Here is a 23,969-nt window from a genome sequence, read left to right as displayed (position 1 = left end):
CCGGCTGTGCCAGGGCCTGCCCACCCTGCCAGGGAACAATTCCTGACTGCCAATGTCCCATCCAGCCCTGCCCTGTGGCAGTGGGAGCCATTCCCTGTGTCCTGTCCCTCCATCCCTTGTCCCCAGTCCCTCTCCAGCTCTCCTGGAGCCCCTTCAGGCCCTGCCAGGGGCTCTGAGCTCTGCCTGGAGCTGCTCCTCTCCAGGGGAGCACCCCCAGCTCTCCCAGCCTGGCTCCAGAGCAGAGGAGACCCAACCTTGGAGCAGCTCCGTGGCTTCCTCTGGACCTGCTCCAGCAGCTCCTTGTTTTTCTTGTGCTGAGCTCTCCAGACCTCGACAATCCGTCCAACATCTGATTTCACCCTGAAGGGTGCGTGGAAGGAGCCCAGTCTGTTCAGAACAGCGTGAACGGCTGCTGATTACCCGGTGAGATTCCACCTTCCAGCTCTCCAGGCCACATCCCAGTGTCCTTTGTCTGCAATACTATGAGCCCAGTTTAGAATTGCAGAGGTAGAAAGGCTTCCCCTGAACTGAAAAGTGCTTTCTTTTTCACTAAGCTGAAGTTCTTGTAATAGGAGGGATTGTTTCATCTGCTCCTCCAACACGGCAACTTCCCAACTTTTCTGCCAGGAAGTGTCTGCTTTCTGGACAAGTCAGCCATCACAGTTGATTTGTGTTCTTGTTTGTTTTACTTACAGCCTATATAAATATAGTGTTATATTTAAATGTTGCTCCCAATTTATCAAGGAGAAAAGTGAGAAGAGTCATCCTGTTTGGATTTTGCTTTTCAGTTGCTATTTTTTAACTTGAGAACTAGTGGAAAGGAAAAGGAAGCTTGTATGTAAGACTTGTGTTACTGGTTTACAGAAGAGAGGCAATAATCATGGCATGATAGAGAACTTATATTTATAAATAAATCCATCCTTAACTACAATTAATGATCTGAAGTAGAGGAGCACTAAGTATCCTGACCTCTTGCACAATGGGCTCCTCCCAGTGGGTTTTGAAATACAGTATTTGTTTTCATAGTAGTTAGGATTGCTCCTCATTTTGACGTGAATTATCTTGCAGTTCTGCAGAGAGCTGTCTTTCCTCTTGGGAGTGGTATGACAAAAGTGTTTTGTTCTCCATTGATGAGATCTGCCTCACTGTGTGTGGGGGGAAGAGAATAATGTCTATAAAAGCAGTTTTGCAATTGCACAGTTTTAGCTGCGGTCCTCTTATTTGTATTGACTGCTGCCCTAAATTACTGATCTGTGAAATTTATGCAGAAGTAAAATATCAGTTAATTATTGTTGTAGAATACTGCTCCAAATTACTAATTTATGAAATTTGCAGGAAGGTAAGATATCAGTTAATTCCCGAGACTTTATTTAGAAGAAAACAGGAGCCTGATTTCCTGGACCTGTTTCCTTATACTCGGTAATCTCTAGAGCCACAGAGGGTTTATTCCCTTGGTGGAGCATCTTCTTTTCTGAAAGGGGCTCTCTGAATCTCATTCAGACATAACACAGGTGGTCGTGACTGTGATCTTTTGTCGTAAGCTGCCTCTAATTTCAGGTTTAAGAAAGAGAAATCCTGATTGCTGCGAGCTGTAGCTACTTAATTCTGCACGCAGTAGATGATTCTATGCACATGAATGTTGATTCTTGAAATATCTGATAACTCCTATCTCATAAGATTCTGCTCAAATTTATTTAGAGAGAGGTGAAATAGATTAATTTGCTGTTCCCGTATGATCTTCCAAATATAAGTGCTCAGATGTGTGAGATACAACCTTTCTGGAAAAAGCATGAAAACTTGGAGAGACAACGTCCGTTTTGCACCTCTGTGCAGTTTCTGTTACCTTTTAAACACCTTTCTCCGTTCCATGTGTTTTGGAGGTAGCTGATCTCTAGTTCTTGGTGCAGGAATTTTGTATTTTGGGTTAGTCCACTCATTATCTCTGAGGAACCCCAAATAGCTGGAAGTTGGGTTGGGCAGATAGTGGACAAATTGCACTTATTTTTAAAGTTAAACTTCTGGATTTTGAAGACCCAAGTATTTCCAATGTTTTTTTAAAGGCTTAACAATGGAGATTCCTGCATCTGCTATGGAAGGCTGTGTTTCAGGTAGATTTCAACACAAAAAGGTGATGAAATTATTATCAGATCTCTTTTGCCTCTTGGAAATTTCATCCCCACGTTCAGTTAGCATGGCATCATTTTTGTTTTAATTTCCAGCATCCTTTGAATTGCTACACTCCAGTAGATAAAAGCAAAATGTAGAGACAATAAACATGCTGCTTTTGCAAGTTTCAGTGTGTTCTGACATAATTAATGTTAACAGAAATTTGCGTAGCATTTATCTATTTTCTTTTGTTCCTTGGTACTATTTTCAGGCAACATTTGCTGTGATTACCATCACCACTTTCCAATGGCTCAGTGGAAGGGGAAAGAAATTATTTAGCCTTGTTGAGCATCCTTACTTAACTGTTATTTATTTTAGTGATTGTTTAAATGTCAACAAGCCAAAAAAAATCCTGTGAGCTCTGAGGTTGGCCTGAGTGGTGTTGGCTACTGGCTGCAGGACTCTGGTCTTGCAAAACGTGAAATAATATTCTTAATTCTGCAAGTCAGGCACAGCATAGGGATATCTCCCGTCTTGTTTTTTTTTAATGAGTTGCTATACTTCGGGGTTTTGGCAGCAAAGAGCCTATTCCAGTGTGCTGTGCTGCTGCTCTGGTTCATCTCTGGCTCCTGTTTGTGTGGGCTGGTGTAGTCACTAGCACAATTCTGCTTCCCAGCCTGGGCTGTTTCACACTGCCAGTGTCATTGCAGTGTCATTGCTGCATGGGGCTTGAAAGCACCACTTCCCCCAGCTTACATCTCAGGATAAACAATCACATCTCATGTGTTTAAAACAGCTGTCCTGGAGCGTGGAATGGGTTCTTTTCAAAAGTTTCCTCGTGTATTTCCGTGTGCTTTGCGTGCACAAGGTGGGATTTGCTCAAAGGAGCATTTTCCTTGTACATCCCTAAGGAAACCCTCGTGTTGCTCTTAGTGATCAGTTTTGTAGTTTCAGAAGTGGTGGTGGGTCTCTCCTGTTTCCTCAGGCAGGGACAGTTTTAGATGTTATTTGGGGCCAGGTTTTTGCAGGTCTGTGGCTGAGCATGCAGTGCAGGAGGCTGCTGAGAACCTCAGTGAAGTTATATTTAGCAAAGTGCAGATAACTGCTTGCCTGAGGACAGCTCAGACCATGCAAGTACTTGTTTTATCCTTGTCAAAAAAGAACCTACATCAACATGTCAGGCCTGTTTAGCTCTGAACATGCCATTGTCTCACCAAGCACTGTCCATTTGACAGTGAAATATTGATACAAAATTAGAAAAATTGTAAAATTAAACTTCTTGCCACTCTCACTGTGCACAGGGCTCTGTGTAGGGTGGTCTTGCAGTCAGGTATTCCATCAGAGCTTCCTGGGCAGGGCTTCCCCACGTCACCAGACAGAACCAGAACCTGCCCTCCAAAATGGGTTCTTGACAGACACATCCCTTTAGATCTTATTTTGCCCATAATTTTAGAATAGTGATTTATTTTTTTTAATGCTGATAACTGATGGATGACGTGTGCAAAGTTATGTGCTTTAAAGGAAAAATTACCTTTCCATCTTCAGCTTGCATTTGCTGCTGTGTATCTTCTTTTCCAGCTTGTTCCTGACTGAAATATATGTTTATTGAGTTCTGCCTTTTTATCACCTCAATATATGCATTGTTTTCTGGTTGTTGGTTCTTTGGTGGTTATTTTTGTTTGTTTGTTTGTTGGGTTGTTTGTTTGCTTTTTAGGTTGTTTTTCTTGATTGGTTAGTGGGTTTTTTCTTCCTACTGATTATGTTAAACAGCACGAGCACAACCAGTTTTTCTTTAAGGTGATCACATTGCTAGTATTTTATTTTTCTGTAGTAAATAAGATAGCAATATTAGTATCTTAATATTATATTATTATCCTAATAGAATAATATGAATGCTTAAAAATCAAACAAGCACAAAGGAAAAACCAAAGCCAAACAAAGCCACAAAACCAGCATTTTATGTTCCATAAGAAATCTTCTACTGCTACAGATTTCAGAAAATCCACAGATTCTCCCTTTTGGGCTAGTTGGCTGGCAAGTAAAAATGAAGAAAATAAAATACAACAGACCTGAACATTGATGTTTTCCCTCCACTGAAATTACTACAAAGATGAAATTAAATTCTGATTAAATTCACATTGAGGCATTTCTGTGATAACTAAAGTGTTCTGCTCTTGGCCTCTGACAAACTCCTGGGGCCATCCAGAGGAAGGCTGTCCCTGCCTCTGCGCTGGGAGACTGAAAAATTAAGGAGACTTCACTCATTTCCCTTGATTCCTTGGAAATTTTCCCCTCTGTTTTGTTCTGCAAATAAAATGCCCTGATGTGGCTTTTTGGTGCCTCGTCTGAGCACCTCGTGTTCTAAAACATGATCCCATGAAGTCTCCAGTTGTGCTCTATAGGACCCTAAGGGTGAGGGAAGAAATGCTTTCCCTCATCCAGGGTTGGCTTGGCTTAAGAAAACATTAATTCTCTAAATACTTTGTCACGAAAACTTTTGAAAACGGTGTTATGTGGAAAAGAAAGTAAATGTTTTGTTTGTGTTGCTAGCAACCAGTTTAGTCTAACTTTTTTATCTATGAACTATTTTTCTTTTGCAGATGAGAATTTATAAGAATTCTCAGGGAAAAATGTTTTCTAAATGAATCCATTCCAGCTTTTCATCTGAGCAGAAACTTCCATTGTGAGAAGATGTATTATAATTGTGTTCATTTTAAGCATTAGATGAGAGATTTAAGATAGGGAATTTTTTTGTCTTTAGATAGATTCAGGTGATTTGAATTTTCAGAAAACCTATTTTTATTAGAACTATTATTAGAACTTAATACGGGTTTCTTGAATGCAAAGATTTTGATGCCTTTTATTATTATAATAATCCATATAGAAGAGTTACTTGCTGGAGTTGAATTTGTAGTGCCCATGAATGGATCTGACATAGAACTTAAAAAATCATATCATTCAGGTTGAAGTGTCATTTGATCACTCAGTAATGAACTATGATGAGTTAATGCTTTGAAATGGCCTTTACCTGTGGAATAAAAACATCATATTTTAATTGTTCTTACATGACAGAACATGTAATTCTGATTAGAGTCACACAATGGTTCCTCCAGATATTTTTGGGGAAAATGGCCCCACAGACCATGAGTTTGGAGTTCAAGACGTGCTTCTGCTCCTGCTGAACCTGGAAATGGTTCAAGTTTAAGCTGCACCCCTGTGTCATTAATTCCATGTGAGAGCTGGGTTTGCCTCGTGGCTCCGTGCTGGGACCACTGTGGTCACAAACACTTCACTGTTGTTGAAGGGGTTATTCTTGTGACAGAAGAAGGGGGGAAATGCACCCCTCAACCCACCTCCAACCCAGTGAGAATCTCTGTGAGCTGTAAAAACATCCTTCCTGCTATTACCAGAGTGTGTAGTCTAGAACAAATGTTGGTTGTCAGGTTTCTACCTCTCTGACAGTGTTTTACAAGGAGACAAAGTGAAGTACTCCTCGATTTTTAAAAATACTCCTTTCATTCTTATTTTTCTTAAAGCTTACTTAAAGAGTACCCTAAGGGGTGGGGGAGATCTTTTCCTGTTGATGAAATTGAACAATAAGAATAGGGATGTAACTGTAGGGAGAGAGAAATCAGTAAAGTTTTTTTCACCTGCATTGCATTCCTGAACCTGAATTTATACTGATTTCTTTCCATGTGAAAATAAGATTTTTGCTTTTTTTGGTGTGTTGGTTTTTTTTTTTGTTTTTTTTTTTTTTTGTTTTTTTTTTTTTTTTATTTGTTTGGTTTTTTTTTTGTTTGGTTGGGTTTTTTTTTTTTTTTTTTTTTTTAATTTTTTGTTTGCTTCTTTAGGCTCTTGAATGGAAAGAAATGTTCTGTTCATGTCTTGACAATTTATAGAAGTGTTTATGTCCTTCTATGAACTCAGTGCTGCTTGGAATTTCGGCTTTACTGGAATTTTTTTGTATTCAGTACATATATCTCATGATGCATTGAGTTATTTCCACATTCGTGGGTGGGGCACAGCATGCACAGATGTTCTGATTGCTCAGATTAGGTGCACAATCTTCAATCTGTTGCCTTTTTTTTTTTTTTTTTTTTTTTGACTGGGATAGAATAACTCCATTCAGTGAAGTTTTTATTAAGCAGTTAGGTGTTTGGATATTGAAGGCTTCAGCAAGTGTCTGTCAGCATTCTGAAGGGATTTTTTTTTTTTCAAACAAAGGTTAAAATACCATCCTGAAAATAGTCAATGGTTGTTCTAAATGAGTGCAGTGTTATTACTCACACTGGAAAATTGTTTGTAGTGCTTAGCTGGGAACACTTTTATATTTTGCCTCGGTCTAGGCATTATCTCATGCTTATTCACGTGGTTATACATTTACTTTCCAAAGAGGGGGGGTGGAAAAAAAAAAAAAAAAAAGTCATGTGCAATCCTGGGGCTGTTTACTGCCAGCATATTCAGGGGGAATCAGACCCAGATTACTGCAAAACGTTGGCATGTCAGCTCCAAGGGTGTATTCACCCAGCACTTTATAGTTTCCATTACTTCCCAAAGCCTAAAGGTCAAGTGTTTGAAGGGAAGCAGCTCCCAGGACGAGTTGTCTTCATATCTGACAGTTATTACTCCAGACATTTCAGTTGCTTTATTATATTTTTTTAAAGGAAAGCTGCAGTCTGGGCTTCACATGTAGGAATAGGATCAGTTGACAGGTAGAATTAAAATACTCCTCTTATGCAGCATATAATGTGGTGGTGTTTTTTTTAATCTTGGAAGTATTAATCATTTGTATTTTGTTACCTTGGAACCTTTACCGACAGTAATATCACCAGCACTCCTGCAAGTCTTGCTTTTATTTTGGAGAGTTTTGGCTGAAGGTATATTATATGGGTCTACCTTTCATAATGTTTGTAGAAACTTCTCTGGAGGTTTTATAAAGTCTTGCATGGTGCTTTTTTCAGTCTTTCATGTTATGCTACGTATGCTTTGTGACTATTCAGAAAAAGAACTTCACTCTGCTCCTTTAAGCACTTTACTTAAATAAGTTGTGCTTTTTTGCTGGAATAATTTCTGAGTTGGAAACCTTAACATAAATGAAGAGTATTCAGAAAAACAAAAACAAAAACACCAAAAAAGCCATCAGATTAAATTAAAAATCCTTGGCAGGTATCCTTTCATTCTTTCAGGGAGGCTTAAGCCTCAAACTCAAGGAAGGTGCTGTGTGATAAGTTTGTGTGGCATGGTAGTGGGCCCATGTTCTGTTCTTAGCCTCTAGGAAATAAATTCTGATTTAAGCTATCTCATAAGGCTTTCCCTCTGAAATCTAAATTAACACAGTTGTGAACTGTTCATGCATTTAAGCCCTGAGACCTGAATCCAGATGTTATGTCTAGAGTCTATTGTATTATTGCCACACTATAAATTGCATGAAAAACAAGGAAGAAAACAAGTTTAGATCTCTAAGTAAAGCTGATTTCCTAATTCATTTAGGGCAGGTTTTAAAAATAATAAAAAGTGCAAGTGTTTTACCCTGCTTCCTAAGGAAACAAAGCTTATGTGGTCATGCTGTGTGCCTCTGCTGACTGCCAGCCTCTTACCTCCTCCCTTTCCCCCCAGTAACTTCTGAACCTCCTGGACAATTTCAAACAGATTTGACAGGAGTAAAGGTCTCAGTGATATCAGGTTCCTACTAGTTTCATGGAAATAGGTGCCTGGATGGAGAAAAAGAGACCCTATTCATGTGCCTGCTTTGGAAAAAGCTGTGGAATGAGATCAACTGTATTATTAGACACTAGCAAATCCTCATGGGAGAGAGAAGTTATGAATGCATTAAATAAGGGAAAAGCTTTGACTGGATTTCTCACCTTTTTAGACATTAGGGGATCCAGCACAAGAGTCATAGCCATAGGAAACCAGCCTTCAGTAGTTCCATTGCTCACAGACATTGCTCCTGCTCGGCGAGGTGGGAACACATCTGATCCTGCCCTGAGCCACGGAATTAATGAGGGAGAAGGTGAAAAAAAAAAAGAAAAATAAAGGTCCTTTAAGGGTGTCCTGCTTCACTCCTCTTTGTTAGCTCGCTTCAGAGGGGTGGCAGGGAGTTGAATTTACAATATTGCCTGAAGTACAGAAGGGAATGATAAAAAGAGGGGAAGCATACAAGAGGGTAAAAAAGCACGCATAATGTGCAAACCTGCCAGTTTTTGCATGGTGAAATAGTTACTTCATACCAAATCCGACAAAGTGCTTGAATTGTTGGTTCTTCACATAATCATGTTATCACTGTTTGTGGGACAATAAGGTATAGTTGCCAGTTCCATATTAATTGTTCTAAAAAGTAAATTCTGCACCTGATTTTTATAGATTTTTGCCTTTGACTTTTTTACTCCAATTGCATTGATTTTTTTTTTTCCTTGGTGAAGTGAAACAATTTATGTGATTACCATTGGGGGGAAAAAAAAGGGAAAAAAGTGGAAGAAATACCTGATGTTACAAGTGGTGAGTACTATCGCCGCACTTCATTTTAGTATTCAATGTATTTCTAATTTTAAGGGATTCAGTTGCACAATGGTAAAAAAAATTTGGCGGGGCAGTGGGGAGGAATTAGTGGCAGCTTCCTGTAGCTTAGGACCTTGAGAGGTGAGCATTTCTGTGGTACAGATGCTCTGCAGTTTTATTCAGTTGATGCCTTTTTTGGAAATACATCTCACTTTTCACAAAGATATTATTTGGATCTTGTATATATATTTATACATATATATACATATGTGTGTGTGTATATATGTATGTGTATGTATGTATAGGTTTAAGGTTAGTTAGGAGGAAGTGCCCTCATGAGCAATATTTTTTTTAGAGTAAGTCTGAAGAAATGGTTACAGAGCACTTTGAGGCAGTGGAATCACAGCCTGAGTAGATCCTGACCAGACCATGCCACAGCTGTCAAAATTCAGTAGCTAAAGACCCTTTCAGCCTGGGTGGGATTAAGCTTCACAGAAGTAGCTGATGGTATAGATATGTGAAATATGGTGTTTCTGAGGAGTGTAGAAATTAAACAAGGAAGTTTTCCAAATGCTTTCAGGACAGACATATACGTGTAATGCCATTTATGAAAGAAATCCAGTAGTTACTTGCTCAGTAGGTGTTTTTGGTGCTCTAACCTAGGTACATGGCTTTCTTTTTTCTTTGAAGGGGGTATTTAAGAATTATGTGATGTTCTTACTATTTTCATTTACCATTTTTAATTCCAAAACTATCTGGAGAACCAGGCATCCTAAAATGTAGATAATCCCTCTATCCTGGTGATTCTTACGCAGGATACATGAGACAGGGTTAAAGGAAAGAAATGAAACATGCAAATAGATTTATGTGACATTTGAACACTATCAGTATTAAAGTCTGTTTTCTGTGATGTCTACTTCGACGTGGTTTATATTTGAAATTAAATGTACATTCACAGTCAAGAAATGCACCTGAAATTGAGAGGATAGAGAGGTATGAGGGATAGAGAAAGTAACATGTATGTAGCCAAAGCTACACGGAGCTTTAGTCCAACAGAAAAAAATACTGGCTGAGAAATTTATTTACCTATAAATTGTGGAGTCTGAACATGACAGAGGGAAAAGAACACTCTAAGCCAGGGAATAGAGTATGTCCTAAAACAAATGAATCTAAACTGGGCATGTGCGTGTGTTTAGAAGACAAATTAGGGAAAAGTAACTGAGCTACACTAAAGAGATGAAGAAGATCTTGTGAAAAGTTAAATTCCTGTATGAGGAGGTTTATGTGACACCATTTCATGTGACTGCACAGAGTTGCAGGTCCCACAAAAATGGCATTCAGACCTCCGAGCTCCTTCCCGGTCAGTAAGTCCAGGAAGAGCTTTGAGGATCAGAGCCTGCTGGATGAGGCTGGATGAGGGGTGGAAGGAGTAGCAGAGCCTTCCTTCCCCTTTTGGGGATGGGTATCAGTGTGTTCTAGCACCTGGTGATGTTCCCAGTTTTCTCCTTGCACCCCAATCCCTATGGGGCCCTCAGGGCCATGAATGTGTAGGGTTGAGGATGTGAGGAGCAGTGGAACACTCTCCAAAAAATACTTGGGAGCTGCTCCCATGGAAAATAGCAAAGCCAGAAGGAATTTCATTTCCAGTGGATGCGGAGCTAACAGGATGGCGATTCTGAAGGTTTCTGCAGTGTGTGGTAAAAACCTGAGAGAAGTATCAATCACGTCAGCTGTTTTACTCTAGAGTAGATGTAATGCCTTCGTCAGGGGGGATGTTTGTTGCAGGCAGGCTTTTTGTGCTAAACTTGTTTTTTGGAGTTGGTGATCATATTTTTACACCGCCTGATGTAACCTGACAGATTTCTTGGCTTCCACGGTGCTGTGTAATTTTTTCTAGCTTCCTAGAGTTTGCTGTTACAAAAGCAACTTCTGCTTTCACATTGTCATCACTGTATTGTGCAAGTCCAGTGTACTCTTTTTATTACCACACCCAGGGATGTCATAGTTACTGCTGAATGATTTCCCTCGATATAATAGTGGCACAGCTTTAAAAAATCAAGACCACTCACTGATTGACTTAAGAAATAAAAATGGTATAATGCTTTCCAGATTCAAGCTTGTAACAATGCTTCCTTTGTGTAAGTGTCAGCATCATTCATTTGTAGGTCATATTCTTTAACCCTGTACATGAATTTTCATTAACATTTTTCTCTTTTAAATTCTTAGGTATTTTCATAGTGAAAGCTTATTTTTATCCTAGTGTTGATTCTACCTTATTTCAGAGTCTGTGGAGTTGGAGAGGTAGCTGATATTTAACAGGGAATCACATTCTGTCTGTCTTGCAAGAGCTCCAGTTCTCTGTCACAAACTGAATAAAATGAAGTTGCTGTATTTCACATGCAAGGCACAACTTCCTTTTGTAGCAATTCCTCTGGAATTCAATTACTTCAGGTTTTTTTTTTTTTTTTTTTATTAAGACAGTGACTCTATAGTATAAAGAATTAAAGCACCAGCAGTAGACAAAGGCATGGGTAGGTGACTTCAGGGTAGCTCACCTGTACAACTTTTAGCACCTTCACCTAGCAGGATTTTTTTAGGTGGCCACGGAGATGGTAAGGAGGACTGGGGCACCTCTGCTACAAAAAACAGGCTGAGAAAATTGGGTTTGTTCACCCTGTGAAGGAGCAGGTTGTGTGGAGACTGCAGAGCACCTTCCAGGACGTGCAGGGGCTGCAGGGAAAAAGGACTTTGCATCGAAAAGGGGAGGGACAGGACAAGGGGGAATGGGTAGAAATTAAAAGAGGTGAAATTTAGGTGAGATATTAGGAAGAAATTCTTCCCTAGGAGGGTGGAGAGGCTCTGGCACAGGTTCCCAGAGAAGCTGTGGCTGTCCCTGGATCCCTGGAAGTGTCCAAGGCCAGGTTGGATGGGTCTTGGAGCAGCTTGAGATAGTAGAAGTTGTCCCTGCCGTGGCAGGGGTGGCACTGGATGGGATTTAGGGTCCCTTCCAACCCTTCACATTCCCTGATTCTGTGATTCTGTGCTCAGAACAGGGCAGTGACAAAAGGATTTGTTGTGTGGATCTGCAGGGCTTTCCTGCTCCAGCACAGGGGTCACAGCTGCTTTCACAGACTCCAAGAAGCCAGACAGGGACTGCACAGCTGCTCCGTGCTGGTGGGCTGCTCTGGAATTCATTTTTTCCCCCCACAAATTCTTCTTTGATATTTCCCTGGTGAAAGGACCTTGCTTGGGCAATACCTTGCAGGAGGCAGCATCTGTCTGCGAGGATGGAGGTGTTTGTGGGAGTGCTAGCTCAGTCTGAAATGCTGTTTTAGGGGCATTTAGAGCACAGGGATCTCTGTGTCTCACTCAGGGGCTGAGTGAGCTGAGTTAGAGCCTGTAACAGGCTGTAAAGGTTGACTTGAATGATGAAACCTCTATCATTCAGTTCACACACTGGGAATATTTTCATTTCAAAATCAGACCTAAGCATCTGTGAAGTGTGCTCTCTCCAAAAATTATTTGTTAATTAGTTTTCAAAACAGAGAGGGAAAATTTGAAGTACTGTGGGTTAAGATTTAATAGGAGAGAGGCTCAAAATACACAGAACATATATATGTATAAATACATCTATATCTATATCTATATATCTATGCATCTGTATAGCTATATATCTGCTATACCCTTCCAGGGCAACAAAGGACAGAATCTATCTAATTTCTTGGCAGTATAGAATTCCTTAAATGTATTGTGGGTAAAAAATATTGTTAGAAAGGGTTGCTAGAATATTTCACTAATACAGAGAGAAATCACAACTAGCAAAGCAGATGTAATGAGAGTTTCCAGCATGATTTTTTTTTCTTATAGACACAGTGAAAAATTGTTGCTATTTGAAATAAACTCACTGTTAGTGTTTAGCTTCAGATTCTGACTCAGAAGAGAGGCACTGCTGTGTGACTGTCTCCTTTCAGTGCATAACCTCTGATAATTATTGCCTTAGGCATGATAACTCATATTCAGTGAAGTAATGCAAAGGTTTTATAGCACATACGTGTCACTTAAGGCAAAATTAAAATTCACTGTCTCTATACAATAAAGTAACTTTCAGTTTTGGAATCTTGTGTGCAAAATATGTTGTATCATTTTTTAATAACTGCTATTTTCTTATGTGAAGCACGTCTTCCTATAAGCATAAGCATCTAGAAGAAAAACTGAGAAACTTTTCAGTTATTTCTGAACTATTTTGTGTCTTATGATTAAGATCACTTCTTTCTTCATCCCTGGAAGACAAACAGTGGGCAGGATGAGATGTCAGGGGAAAATGACATTTCTGTCATAAGCTTCTAATTCTTGTTTTTATTTCTTAAGCTCAGCATACAGGCCTGGTGGATACGTGATGACTGTGATTTCTGATTAAGGGAACACAGTTTTCTAAATGCTTCTGTGTTCATCTTCCTGCGCCTTTAAAAAAATAAAAATTTGGAAAAATAAAATCCCAACAAACAATAAAACAGACATTGAAGGGCAGCAGTGTATCAGTCACAGTCAGTCTGTTGTCCCCTGGGCCCTCTTCCAGGTCTGCTCCTTCTCTGTATAAATGAAGTGTTTAGTGCTTCAGTGTTTTACATAATGTTTTCTTGAATGATCTGAAAGGGGAAGTAGAAAGCACATTAGTTACATCTGCAGATGATGCAGAGCCAGAGAGCTACAGCAGCTGTAAGGATGGTGAGAAATTTAAATTCATCTGGGGAGCAGCAAAGCGCAGGAATTTACAAAGCTAAGGAAAAAAACAAAATTAAAATTCACCGTTACAAATTTACAAAATCACCTTGGAAACGTGATCCAAACCAAAGACTTGTTGCTTGTCAAATTAGCTTAGTGAGGTGTTAATGATGTTTTCTTTCACTCCTGCAGTAAGCAAGAGCTGTTTATCTTGATATCCCACCCAGTTAACTGTTTGTTATGGTATCCTGATCTTTAACCACTTCCACTGCATCTCCCTGGGACTGTTTGCAGTTTCCCTACTGTGGTTTTGGCGATGAAGGACAAAGAACTGGACTGTTTCGTGCTTTAGTTGCAAGGAAAATCTTAGCAGTGTGTGGGGAAAACTAACATATCCTTTTAAATGATACACTCTTTCCCCCACAACACTTAATTTTAATAGAATTAGGTCTGTGATTTACACGCCTGTCCCAAATTCAGAATCCTTGGATGTAAAATTGTGTTACTTTGTCATCTTCTCCTCAGTCAGATTTCCAGTTCGGGATGCCAGCAGGACTCCAGAGCAGAACTACCCTGTGATTTCTTTTTTTCTTTATGTCGTTTTAGTCCTGCTTTGATAATTCTTTTTTATCAGCCTCTCAGCACCGGGCTCCTGGTGGGGCAAACACCACTCAGCTGTAATTTGCCGAGATAGCAGCGTTGCTATTGTTAGTGCTGACGTCTCTCTGTGTTAAATAGGTGGTGTAAAACAATTCCGGGCTGGAGGAACAGCCTCAGGGAAGGGGATTTTGGTGCACTTCGTGTAACTTTGTGCTGTGTGAGGGGGGCAGAGCACAGCCACACAGTCCAGGATCGCAGCATAGAATGGCTTTGGGATGGAAGGCACCTTAAAGCCCATCTCGTTCCACTCCTTTCCATGGGCAGGGACACCTTCCACTAATCCAGGCTGTCACATTAGTTTTGTTTTAATTAGGTCTGTATCCAAACATTCTGTGTTTTCCTGGAGGTAGCTGGATAATGTGCTCCCCACAGCTATCCTAAATTAAGATTAGATGTCTGCGGGAGGAGGGGAGATAAAGAATACTTGTTTTGCAGAAAACCTTACTGTTTTTTTCCTTTTTTGGTTGATCTGTCAGCACCTGCATGATAAGTTTAAGCCTCCTGGTGATGGGCTTTGCTCTGCTCACCTGTGTGAGCCTCCTAGAAATGGTCCACAGTTCTCAGTGTCTAAGACACTGAAGCAGGACAGTGAATTTTATTGTGAGAAAGTAGGTAATAGTCAGTTGCTTCACATAAAGCCTGAACTAAAGGCTAAATAAGATTAACCATCAGTGTTGGACTTCAACACCTGCAAAGATGGGCACATACTCTGTGTGTAATTACAATTGCATTTGGAGTATCTGCTGTGTGTCTGGTGTGATTTGGGTTGTGCAGTGGTACCAGGCTTTCAGAACAATTCTACTGCTACTCCATTTAACCTGTTTTAGGATTATGAATTTTTTATTCTTTTTGTGCAGTGCAAACTGTAATTTGTTTGTCCTGATTAAATATATTTGCCTGTACCTGACCTGATCTCACTTGAATATATTAAGGCCGAAGACAAAAATTACGTGCTCTCCTTGCTATTTCCTTCACGGTAAAACGTTGTGATGCTATTTATCTGCGCTACTGTGCCTCTCTATCTCTGTGAATTCTTTATCCAAATAGCATGGTGGTGGCTTGCAAGTGATGAAAAACAGTTTCCTTTACACAAACGTCCATCTTTGTTAGTGCTGTCAGACAGCAAGTGTGATATTCGGGGGGTGCACGCCAATCTGTGGGCTACTGATAGTGTAATCTAATTTCCAAAAATAAATTAAAAGCATCTTTTCATCTGTAGCCATCAGATGTACGCCTGCTAAAGACAACAACGCTTTAGAGACAGCACATGTGAATTTGGTGGCTAATTGGAAATTGAACCTTTGGGTTTTCCACTTTTTGTGATAGGCTGACCTTGCTGAAGGAGGTCAGGATGGTATCATGTGTTGTGGCAGAGACTTCCACAGATGAAAGGTCCATGTGGAAGGACTGCTCCTTGTTTTAAACAGCGTCTTTGAATGTTTTGTGAGCAGTTCTCACCGAGCCTTTTTCAGCCAAAACTTATGCGTGAAGTGAAACTTGCATTTTAAAACGCTAACAAGCAATAGTAATTTTTTTAATATATATCTTTGTGTAATTTTCCATGCCCTCCCAAGTAAAATGAGGGAAAAAATGAATCAAACTGCATCTCTGGTTTTAATAGGTGAGGTGCCACAACACAGAGTGAACTCTTCCCTAGTGTGTACCACTTATATTTATGCCTTTTTTTAAGATGTTATAGCTGCGTGTGCAAGTTGAAATGGGTAATACGTCTCTCTTGTGGGAAATGCCACAAAATTTATGTCAGTCTTTTTGATGATCGGAAGATGAGAAAGGCAACCCCTTCTCCTTCTTCCACTCCCTCAAACTATTGTGTTGGATATTAATGTGTCTTCGCCCAGGCTTGCATGGTTATAGCTCAGCTGGCACTGGTTTGTATGTATGGCTGAGCTATTCCTCCTTTAACATTGCAAAACCAACAGTTTTCTGTTGTTTGTCCCAGACCAGGCAAAACACATCTTGTATGTCCTGTACAGCATTCCCATTGCTGAAGAAACACAGTGGTTCATTACAGATCCTTCAACCTCGCTGGCTCGATGAGGCTGCCTGTTTAATTGGAGGAGTCCTTTTAAGATTAAGAACTTGCCATCTGAACCCTGGAGGTGACAGCTTGCTGGCTAGATTTTTCATATTAGCTGCAGAAATCACAGAACCACAGAATATTTGGGGTTGGAAGGGGTGTCTGGAGCTGATCTGGCCCATGCCCTGCCCAGGCAGGGTGCCCTGGGCAGCGGCACAGGAACGTGTCCAGCTGGGGCTGGCATGGCTCCACACAGGGACACTCCAGGCCCTCCCTGGGCAGCTCTTCCAGGGCTCTGCCCCTCCACGCACACAACTTCTTCCTCCTGCTGCCCTGCAACTCGCTGCCCTTGATTTTATGGGCAGCGCTGCTCCCGCTGCCGCTGGCAGCACCGAGCAGAGCCCGGCCCAGCCTCTGGCAGCCCTGGCAGATGTTGGATGGATGGATGGATGGATGGATGGGATCCCCTCTGGCCCTTCCCTTCTCCAGCCTGCCCAGGCCCAGCTCCCGCAGGCTCAGCCCAGCCCAGAGATGCTGCAGAGTCCTTCTCAACATTGTGGCCCTCTGGAAGTAATTGCCATGTAGATTATTCCACATATTCCTCCATTCTCTGCATGACAAAACTATTATCTCCCTTTTAACTGGAGGAGTGTAAGGTATTTCTTTTTCTTGTTGTATTCAAGTTTGATGGATGTATTCTTGATGTATTCAAGTTTACTGGAGCAAAGCCTCGGTGAAGTTTCTGGTGCAGTTGAAATAACACATTCTTTCCTTGTGTCTCAGTTCAGACTTGGATCTCTGAAGCTGCAGGAAGTCCCAAACCCAGCAGAGGTGATCAAGGAACTCATTGGTTACTGCCTGGACAGCATGGGAAAGCTGCAGGCCAAAACTGAGCATCTGCAGAGGGAAAATGAAAGGCTTTTCAGCAACTGGAGCGACGTGGAGAAGAGGTGAGTTCCCAGGTGGATTCACAGGTGACACCTGAGAAGCTCAGCAGCAGTGGACAGAAATTTTTATTCATTTGAGACATGTTTTTAGCTCAGTTACCCACAGCCCATGCAGTTGTAGATCTCCTCCAGTTGAGAAAGATGCAACTGATACTAAAAATTTGCAATTAAAGGTGGTTTTAGCTTATGAGTTAGGAAAAAACCCCAAACACCTCAAAATCTGTGGAATTAGCTTCACTTTCTTTAGGAAGCCTTTTCATGAACATTATTTCCTATAATTCTTAGGACTGGCAGTGTAAATTATTTACGTTTTTGAGTGGGGAATAAGTTACTGTTTCTTTCATCTGTTTTCTTTGTTGAAGAAGGTAGAATTGAAAAATGAGTGCAGTACTATAGGAAAAAGTACCATTATTTTTCAAGGTATTTTTGTAATTGCTGCTGCATTTACAATCTGAGTTGTCTATCATTCTGTAGTGAAATAATCTCTGCTTGTTTCAGTCAGCATAGAACTCTTAGCACAGAGCAGTCAGAGATTTATCTTGCTTTTCTATAGCTTTACCTGGAAAAGCACACAATCTAGGAAGATTGATTAAAGAAAGCAGCTAATTTGCGTTAATTTACTTTGAAAAAGAGAGCCAGCTTTTGGGAGGAGTTAGTTTTGTTTCCCTCTCATTAAAATGAGTAACAGTTTCTCCTGACAGTCTCCCTGACAAGCAAAGGGCCTCCCTAAGCAGTGTTTTACTGCTTAACAGTGTAATTGAACAATAGTGTATTGTATAACCCCTGTTCTGTACTGCATTACACGCTGATGTGTAAGAGGCATTAGTGCTTGTATCAATTTCCATGGTGGGGTGGCACTTTTACAGAGTAACCCCAAAGAAAAGGAGGAAAAAGAAAACAAAAACAACAGGAAAAGATCGGAGTTGCGTGACTTCGTTCTCAGTGCGAGCTGCTGGATTTCTTTAGCCTGTTTATAGTTTTGGGTAGATGAAAAATGGTTTTTCAGAATATGCACTGAAGGTTTTATGGTCACCAGTCTTTGGCCATGTTAAATGCAGAATAAAAATAATTCAGGAATAACTTTCATTCAGGAAGAATTGGGCTTTTTGGTTTGGTTTTTCGGGGGATTTTGGGGAGGTTTTTTTGTTTTGTTTTGTTTTGTTCGGGGGGGTTTTGGTTTTGTTTTGGGGTTGTTTTGGTTGGTTGGTTGGTTTTTTTTGTTTGTTTTGTTTTTCTTTTTTTAATTTTGTTCGGTGTGGTGTTTTCTTTTTAAATTATTTTTGCCACAGCCCAGTTCTACCCTGCCTGCCTCCCTTTGCTGTTTCAGCTCCAAACGCTGCAGAGTTGCCCCGAGCTGAACAAAGCTGTGCCTGTCTTTGTTCAGGAGGCAGGAATTCAGGATTTACATCCTGCACCACTCACGGTGCTGAGTGGTGGAACATCAAATACAGAGCACGTGGTGTGCAGAATTGCAGGCAGGACACGCCAGCCCCACAGCCCCTGCAGCTCCCTCTGCTCACAGCCTCTCTCCTCAGGACTTCCTTGGAATTAAAACACAGCAGGCAGGCTTCTGAGAGCTGCTTTTCTGCCCCTTGCTTATGGGGCACTGTGTGGAATTATCCAATAATCCCATTTCCATCTCCCTGTTTGAATTCTGTTGACCATTACGGAGGTTTTGGTGAGCAAGTGGCTGCCTGGGCTTGAGTGTGTGTGTCTGTGTGTGCACACCTCAGGGATGGATGAGTTAAAATATCACAGCAGAGTAGCTGTTTTCTTTATTTCATACAGAAAATTCAAGGCCAATTAGTTCCAGGCTAGGTTGGGCTCTGGGGCTTGGAGCAGCCTGGGACAGGGGAAGTTGTCCCTGCCCATGGCAGGGAGTGGAACTGGCTGGGCTTTAAGGCCCCTTCAACCCAAACCAATCTGTGATTCCATGATAATGGAGGTGGCAAACTTTAAGTCATAATAACCTGTAGCAAAATAGTTCCTTGAACAATAAAAATCCAATTTCTGGTTTGGGCGTGCGGTACGTGTTTTGTTATCGGGCGTCTAAAATTTGTGTAGACAAGCCAAATTCAGAATAGCTGCCAATTTATCTTGTGGTCATCTGCAGTGACAGTATATTTAAACCACAAGCAGATTATAAAAATGCAAGCTAGGTACTTTGGGCTTGAAACTGAGTCTTCAGCATTAGCTCATCAGCATTCCATACCATTGCCAGTGCTGGGGGAAGGGTGAATCTGAAATGCAAGGGAGCAGTGCCATGAGATCCAGGAATTATTTTAGAGCACTGGGAACAGGGATGAATACCAGAGATGCTGAATTATTTCCTTCATAGTGTGTTGGATTGTGAGGGTTGCCACTAATAATTAAAAGAAATGCCATTAAGTTTCATAGCTCACGTTCACCTCTGTAGAGCTTGTGTGAGTGCTCTTGTGTTGGGTCAGCACTAGAAATCTCGGTTTTTATAGTTAATTTCTCAGTTTATTGTTGGTAATAGTCCCTAACAGTGTCTGGTTTCAGTGGGCTGTGCAGGATTTTTGATGCCTGCCACCTTGGGTGCATTTTGGCACATGAAAAGCATCGCAGAGAGAGACCTGAGGAGGCACAAACTGGGGGGCACCACTCCAGCAATTAAACCCCCATTTGGGTTCATCGTGCTGGGAGCTTGTCTGTGAGATGAGCAGCTCCTCCATTTGGCCTGGGGAGATGGTGTTTGAGGGGCACAGGGCACACTCAGGCAGCACCACGTGAGGAATGGCAATTAAAGTTTGTGTTTGCAGCCACTGAGGTATTGGAATGAAACCCAGCCAGCTCTGCTCTGTGCTCAGGCAGTGAATGCCTCAGTGGATCCAGAAGGTTCCACAGAGCCACCCCACCTGCCCAATTAAAGCATCTCTGTCCCCAAGACCATTGCCTTTTAACAGTCTCCTTTAAAGGATCAGATATGCCATAAAATAGTGTATTTTAAAGGCTCAGAAGTTGCAGGTATAGCATTAATGTGATGCTTTTGTGATATTCAGTGTTTTGCCAAATCAATGCCATTCTATGTCTGGAGAAAGTATTTGGATGTGGATAGCTTTGAATAATGGGGAAAAAAATAATAAAAAAGGTGTTCATGTAAATGAAAACAATCATATGAGATTAATTGATGGCATACTACTAATTGGTTCTGCCCAGAGGGAAAAGTTAATATTCTGGTTCTAATATTCAAGATGCTAATTTTTTTTTTCTCCAGAGACTAAAGAAATTTGCTAGTCTTGCAGTTGGTTTCTCACAGTCCAGGCAGCATCAGCTTCACTTCACTGGAAGTTTCCATTTACGTGGGTTTTCATCAGGGGATGTCTTTGCAGCACTCAAGGGCCTCGCTGAAGTTATCTTAAATGGCATTTTTTGGCCAATTTAGGCACATTTCTCAATATTTGAACCAGCCTCAACTGCTCCAACACAAACCAGTGCCTTGTCAAAGTAAAGGCAGAGAGCAGCCACTTTCCCTGGTTTGTGTGTGGGAGAGGGGATTATTCCACAGGATTTGATGCAGACAAGATTAGCATATTTTAGACAAAATCCTTTCCCCCCCCATTTTTATATATACAGAAATAATTAGTATAAAGCATGTCCATGCTCTTCTGGGCCCTGCATTAGGGTTTGTGGTTCTTTGTGAATTGTCTATTTATTCCCCACTAAACAGTTAACTTCCCTTTTGTAGGTGGAAAGTCTCCTGGTAGTTGATTAGTACCTGTGATCTTTCATTTAGGAATTACTGAACTGATCTGTATGGTAATGATGTTCTGCTATTTGCATTTAAATTAGATGAATTATTTATCAACTATCAAGCATATCCCTAAAGCATTGAACAGTAGGCTTAATACTTCATGAGATTTCACACATTTCACCACAACATAAAAATCGTGAGGTTTTTTTTTTTTTTGCTATTGTCTTGCTTCCTACGTCATATATGGTTTTGATCTGTGAACAAAATAATTAGTATTTATGTAGGAAGTCTGTTGAAATCTCTTGCCTTATAAATTAATATTTTTAAAGTCTGTTATGTGTCTGGGTTTAATACCGTAATAAGCCTTCTAAACTTTTTTACAGCCTTGCACAGGCTAGTGAAAGAAATCTTTTTAACTTATGACTATTTACTATATTTACCATGATCAGTAAGATTATCAAGATGTTTATTTGCTTCTTGTATACACAGCTAATAAAATGTTTGTGGTTCAGCCCAATGACTGAAAGGTTGTGAAATACAATAATTATATACAGAGTTACATTTGCCACAAATCACTTGATTTGTTCTGCTCAGGTTTCCTTGTATTCCAGTTTTCCTTATGCGACTTTATACACCCATATTCTTAATTCAATACTCCCATTGTGCTTCCTTTTATTGACATTCTACCCACAAAGATGAATACTAAAATTTTTTAAAAACCTGAAGTATATTTTCCTCTGAAGATATTAAGAGTTCCTAAGCATTTTTATATTTTGGAATTTTCTTTTCCTCTTAAAATATATTTCACAGCAATGTGAGGTCCAGATTTGAAACCTGTCAAGGTGAATCATATCTGTTTGTAATCTCATTATGTGTATCCTCCTAAGGTATGACTACTGTTGTGATTCAGCATTGAAAATAAAGAACATTTGACTGTTTAAATTTTAGTTGTCTCGGGCGGAGATGTGCAAGAACCTACTGAAAAAACAAAATCATGAAGGGAAAGGTTCACATCTGGGAACTCTTCCCTTTTGGAAGCAGAGTTCATTGCACTTCTCTGTGGAAAAACACCAAAAAAAAAAGCTTATTCTGGCCTGTCTCAGGCACAAGGTGCTGGACCAGTTGTGCGTGGTTTGGAGTGGGGATTTCTGGCTGGCCTCACGGCAGAATTGTCTTCTAGGAAACAGAAGGATTGGTGTAACAGTTAATTTTGTGCTGCAGGCTGGAAAAATGTGTGGAAGCTAAAGAAGATCTGGAGGCAGACCTTTACAGCAGGTTTGTTTTGGTGCTGAATGAAAAGAAGGCAAAGATAAGAAACCTGCAGAAGTTGTTGAGTGAAGCTAAAGAATCTGCAGTGGATGCCAAATGTGCAAGGTATTTAATTTCCCCGGGTTTCTTGGTGTGGTGCATATTTGAGTTTGGCTTAGTTCAGTTCCCATTTCCTTGTCCCTGACAGTGAGTGACAGTTCTTCCTGGCTGAGTGCTGGGTTATCCAAACCAATCCTGGAAGTCATGGAAGAGGAGGATTCTTTCTGGCATCCTTGCAAGCAGCAGCATATTGCTGTGGGTGCCGTAGCCAAGCAGTGAGTGTTTGATGGATCTGTCCTGCTTTCTGCTGGGCTGCAGTTGATCTTCCCATAAGGTCATGACCCTGCCCTTTCCATAGGTGGTGATTCCACCTATTCCTACATATTCCACATATTCTACCTATTCCATATATTCCTACATAGTCTCCCTAAATTACTTAATTCCTTTGAGAAACAAAAATACCTTAATTTCTTTCCCTTCCCTTTGATGTTTTTAGGGATAGCGTAGCTACTACTCAGATGGTTGTAAAGAGAGAAAACAACTATGATGCCAGCACTGATGAGGAAAGTGAAAATCCAGCACGGGCCTCGTTGCCATCAGGTAAGACAGAAAGCATTGTCTTTGTGTTATATCACAGACAGGCTTTGTGTGAATAAACCTTTAAGGAAGGCAAAATACTACCTGACAGATTGCTCCGTGACAAGCCAGCCAGCAAGCCTTAAAAATACCTCTCCTGGAGCAGAGTACAATACTGGCATTTTCAAATTAGAGAGGGGAGGTTTAAAAGCATGTTGCACGAGTGAAGGCACTGTCATTTCTTGCAAAGTGACAAATTACACACTTTGCAGAACTAATGACAGTCTAACAGTATCTGAACCATCAACAATTCCATTTTAAATTCTAGGAATCATGATGTGCGTGCCATGATTGATAAAGTGTAAAAGGTAGCTCCTGACAGTTTCAGTAGTGTTTAAAAAGGGGAAAGAGAGGAGGTTTAACAGCTATAAAAAGAGCTGTGTGCATAAATGGAATGAAAGTGTATTTATAGCAGAATCCACTTTAATTTGTCAGAGAATTTTTGGCCTTGTGAAGATGCTCATGAAACTTAATCTGATGAATTTTTCCAGGACTAGAGCCTTGTAAAGTGTGTGGGATGCAGTGATGGCCCATTATACAGTACAAAATATTTAACTGTGAATCAGAATTTTGGCATGTTTGTGGTAAACTAGTGGGAATACTTGGGGCAAATGCTATCAAAGTTTCAAAACTGCATTGATAGTTGTAATATGGTTTATATATATGTATAGATATATACAATAACGTGTATAAAAATAGATACATACACTTCCCCTCAGGTCTGCAAAGTTTGCTATGGGTTCTCTCACTGGAGCTCTTTACTTTCACCACAGGTAAAGGTAATCCAGACAACAACGTGTTCCTGTAAAACAGCAATTTTTGTGCACATGGGGAACTGGAAGTGTTCAGGACCCTGTTGCCAGTGGCAAACAGCTTTGTCAGTCATGTGGGCCTGTTTGCTGAGGAATTTCTGGTTTTATATAAAGTAGGCAGAGCTTCAGACAAGTGGATGAAATTGTGATCACAGAAAGAAATCATTTATTGCTGCACTGTGCTCTCCAGAAGTCTTTGCTGTCAGGCGGTGATTGGTTAGTTCAGGTAGCATGGTGAGAAATTTGTTTTGTGGAAAGGCAAGGAAAAGTGGAAGGTGTGGAGTCGTCTTCTAAATGCAGTGGGGCCTAACTAGCTCAGTGAGAGTTTTGAGACAGAGATATGTATTTAATACTGAAAGCAACACCCATTTCCCTGCTCAGGCAATCATGAGGGACTGGACTGGAAAATATACCAGCTGTGTTTTTATTTGAGGTGCAAACAAAAAAATGCACTTTCTTTTGTCTTTGAGGCATGCAGTCCTCAGGGTTTTGGTCCTGACTGGAAGAGTTCAGGTGCAAAATTTGCA

General features: G+C 40.6%; 1 protein-coding gene across 4 annotated transcripts in view; it reads left to right on the top strand.

The window, feature by feature from the left end:
- The window catches only part of XRCC4 (X-ray repair cross complementing 4), a 143,177-nt gene that overhangs the window by 38,629 nt on the left and 80,579 nt on the right, over positions 1 to 23,969 (top strand). For all 4 annotated transcript variants that reach the window (XR_008428739.1, XM_053932630.1, XM_053932631.1 and 1 more), the window contains exons 4-6: positions 16,808 to 16,974; positions 21,908 to 22,060; positions 22,491 to 22,594. Coding sequence is in view for 3 of the 4 variants with exons in the window: in XM_053932630.1 (XP_053788605.1) it covers positions 16,808 to 16,974; positions 21,908 to 22,060; positions 22,491 to 22,594 (424 nt within the window). In the remaining variant the exon portion in view is untranslated. The remainder of the gene's footprint in view (positions 1 to 16,807; positions 16,975 to 21,907; positions 22,061 to 22,490; positions 22,595 to 23,969) is intronic.

The sequence above is a fragment of the Vidua chalybeata genome, chromosome Z (assembly GCF_026979565.1).
Source record: "Vidua chalybeata isolate OUT-0048 chromosome Z, bVidCha1 merged haplotype, whole genome shotgun sequence".
NCBI classification, from domain to species: domain Eukaryota; kingdom Metazoa; phylum Chordata; class Aves; order Passeriformes; family Viduidae; genus Vidua; species Vidua chalybeata.
The sequence above is the reverse complement of the archived record's forward strand: the minus strand, read 5'-3'. Positions and strand labels throughout refer to the sequence as shown.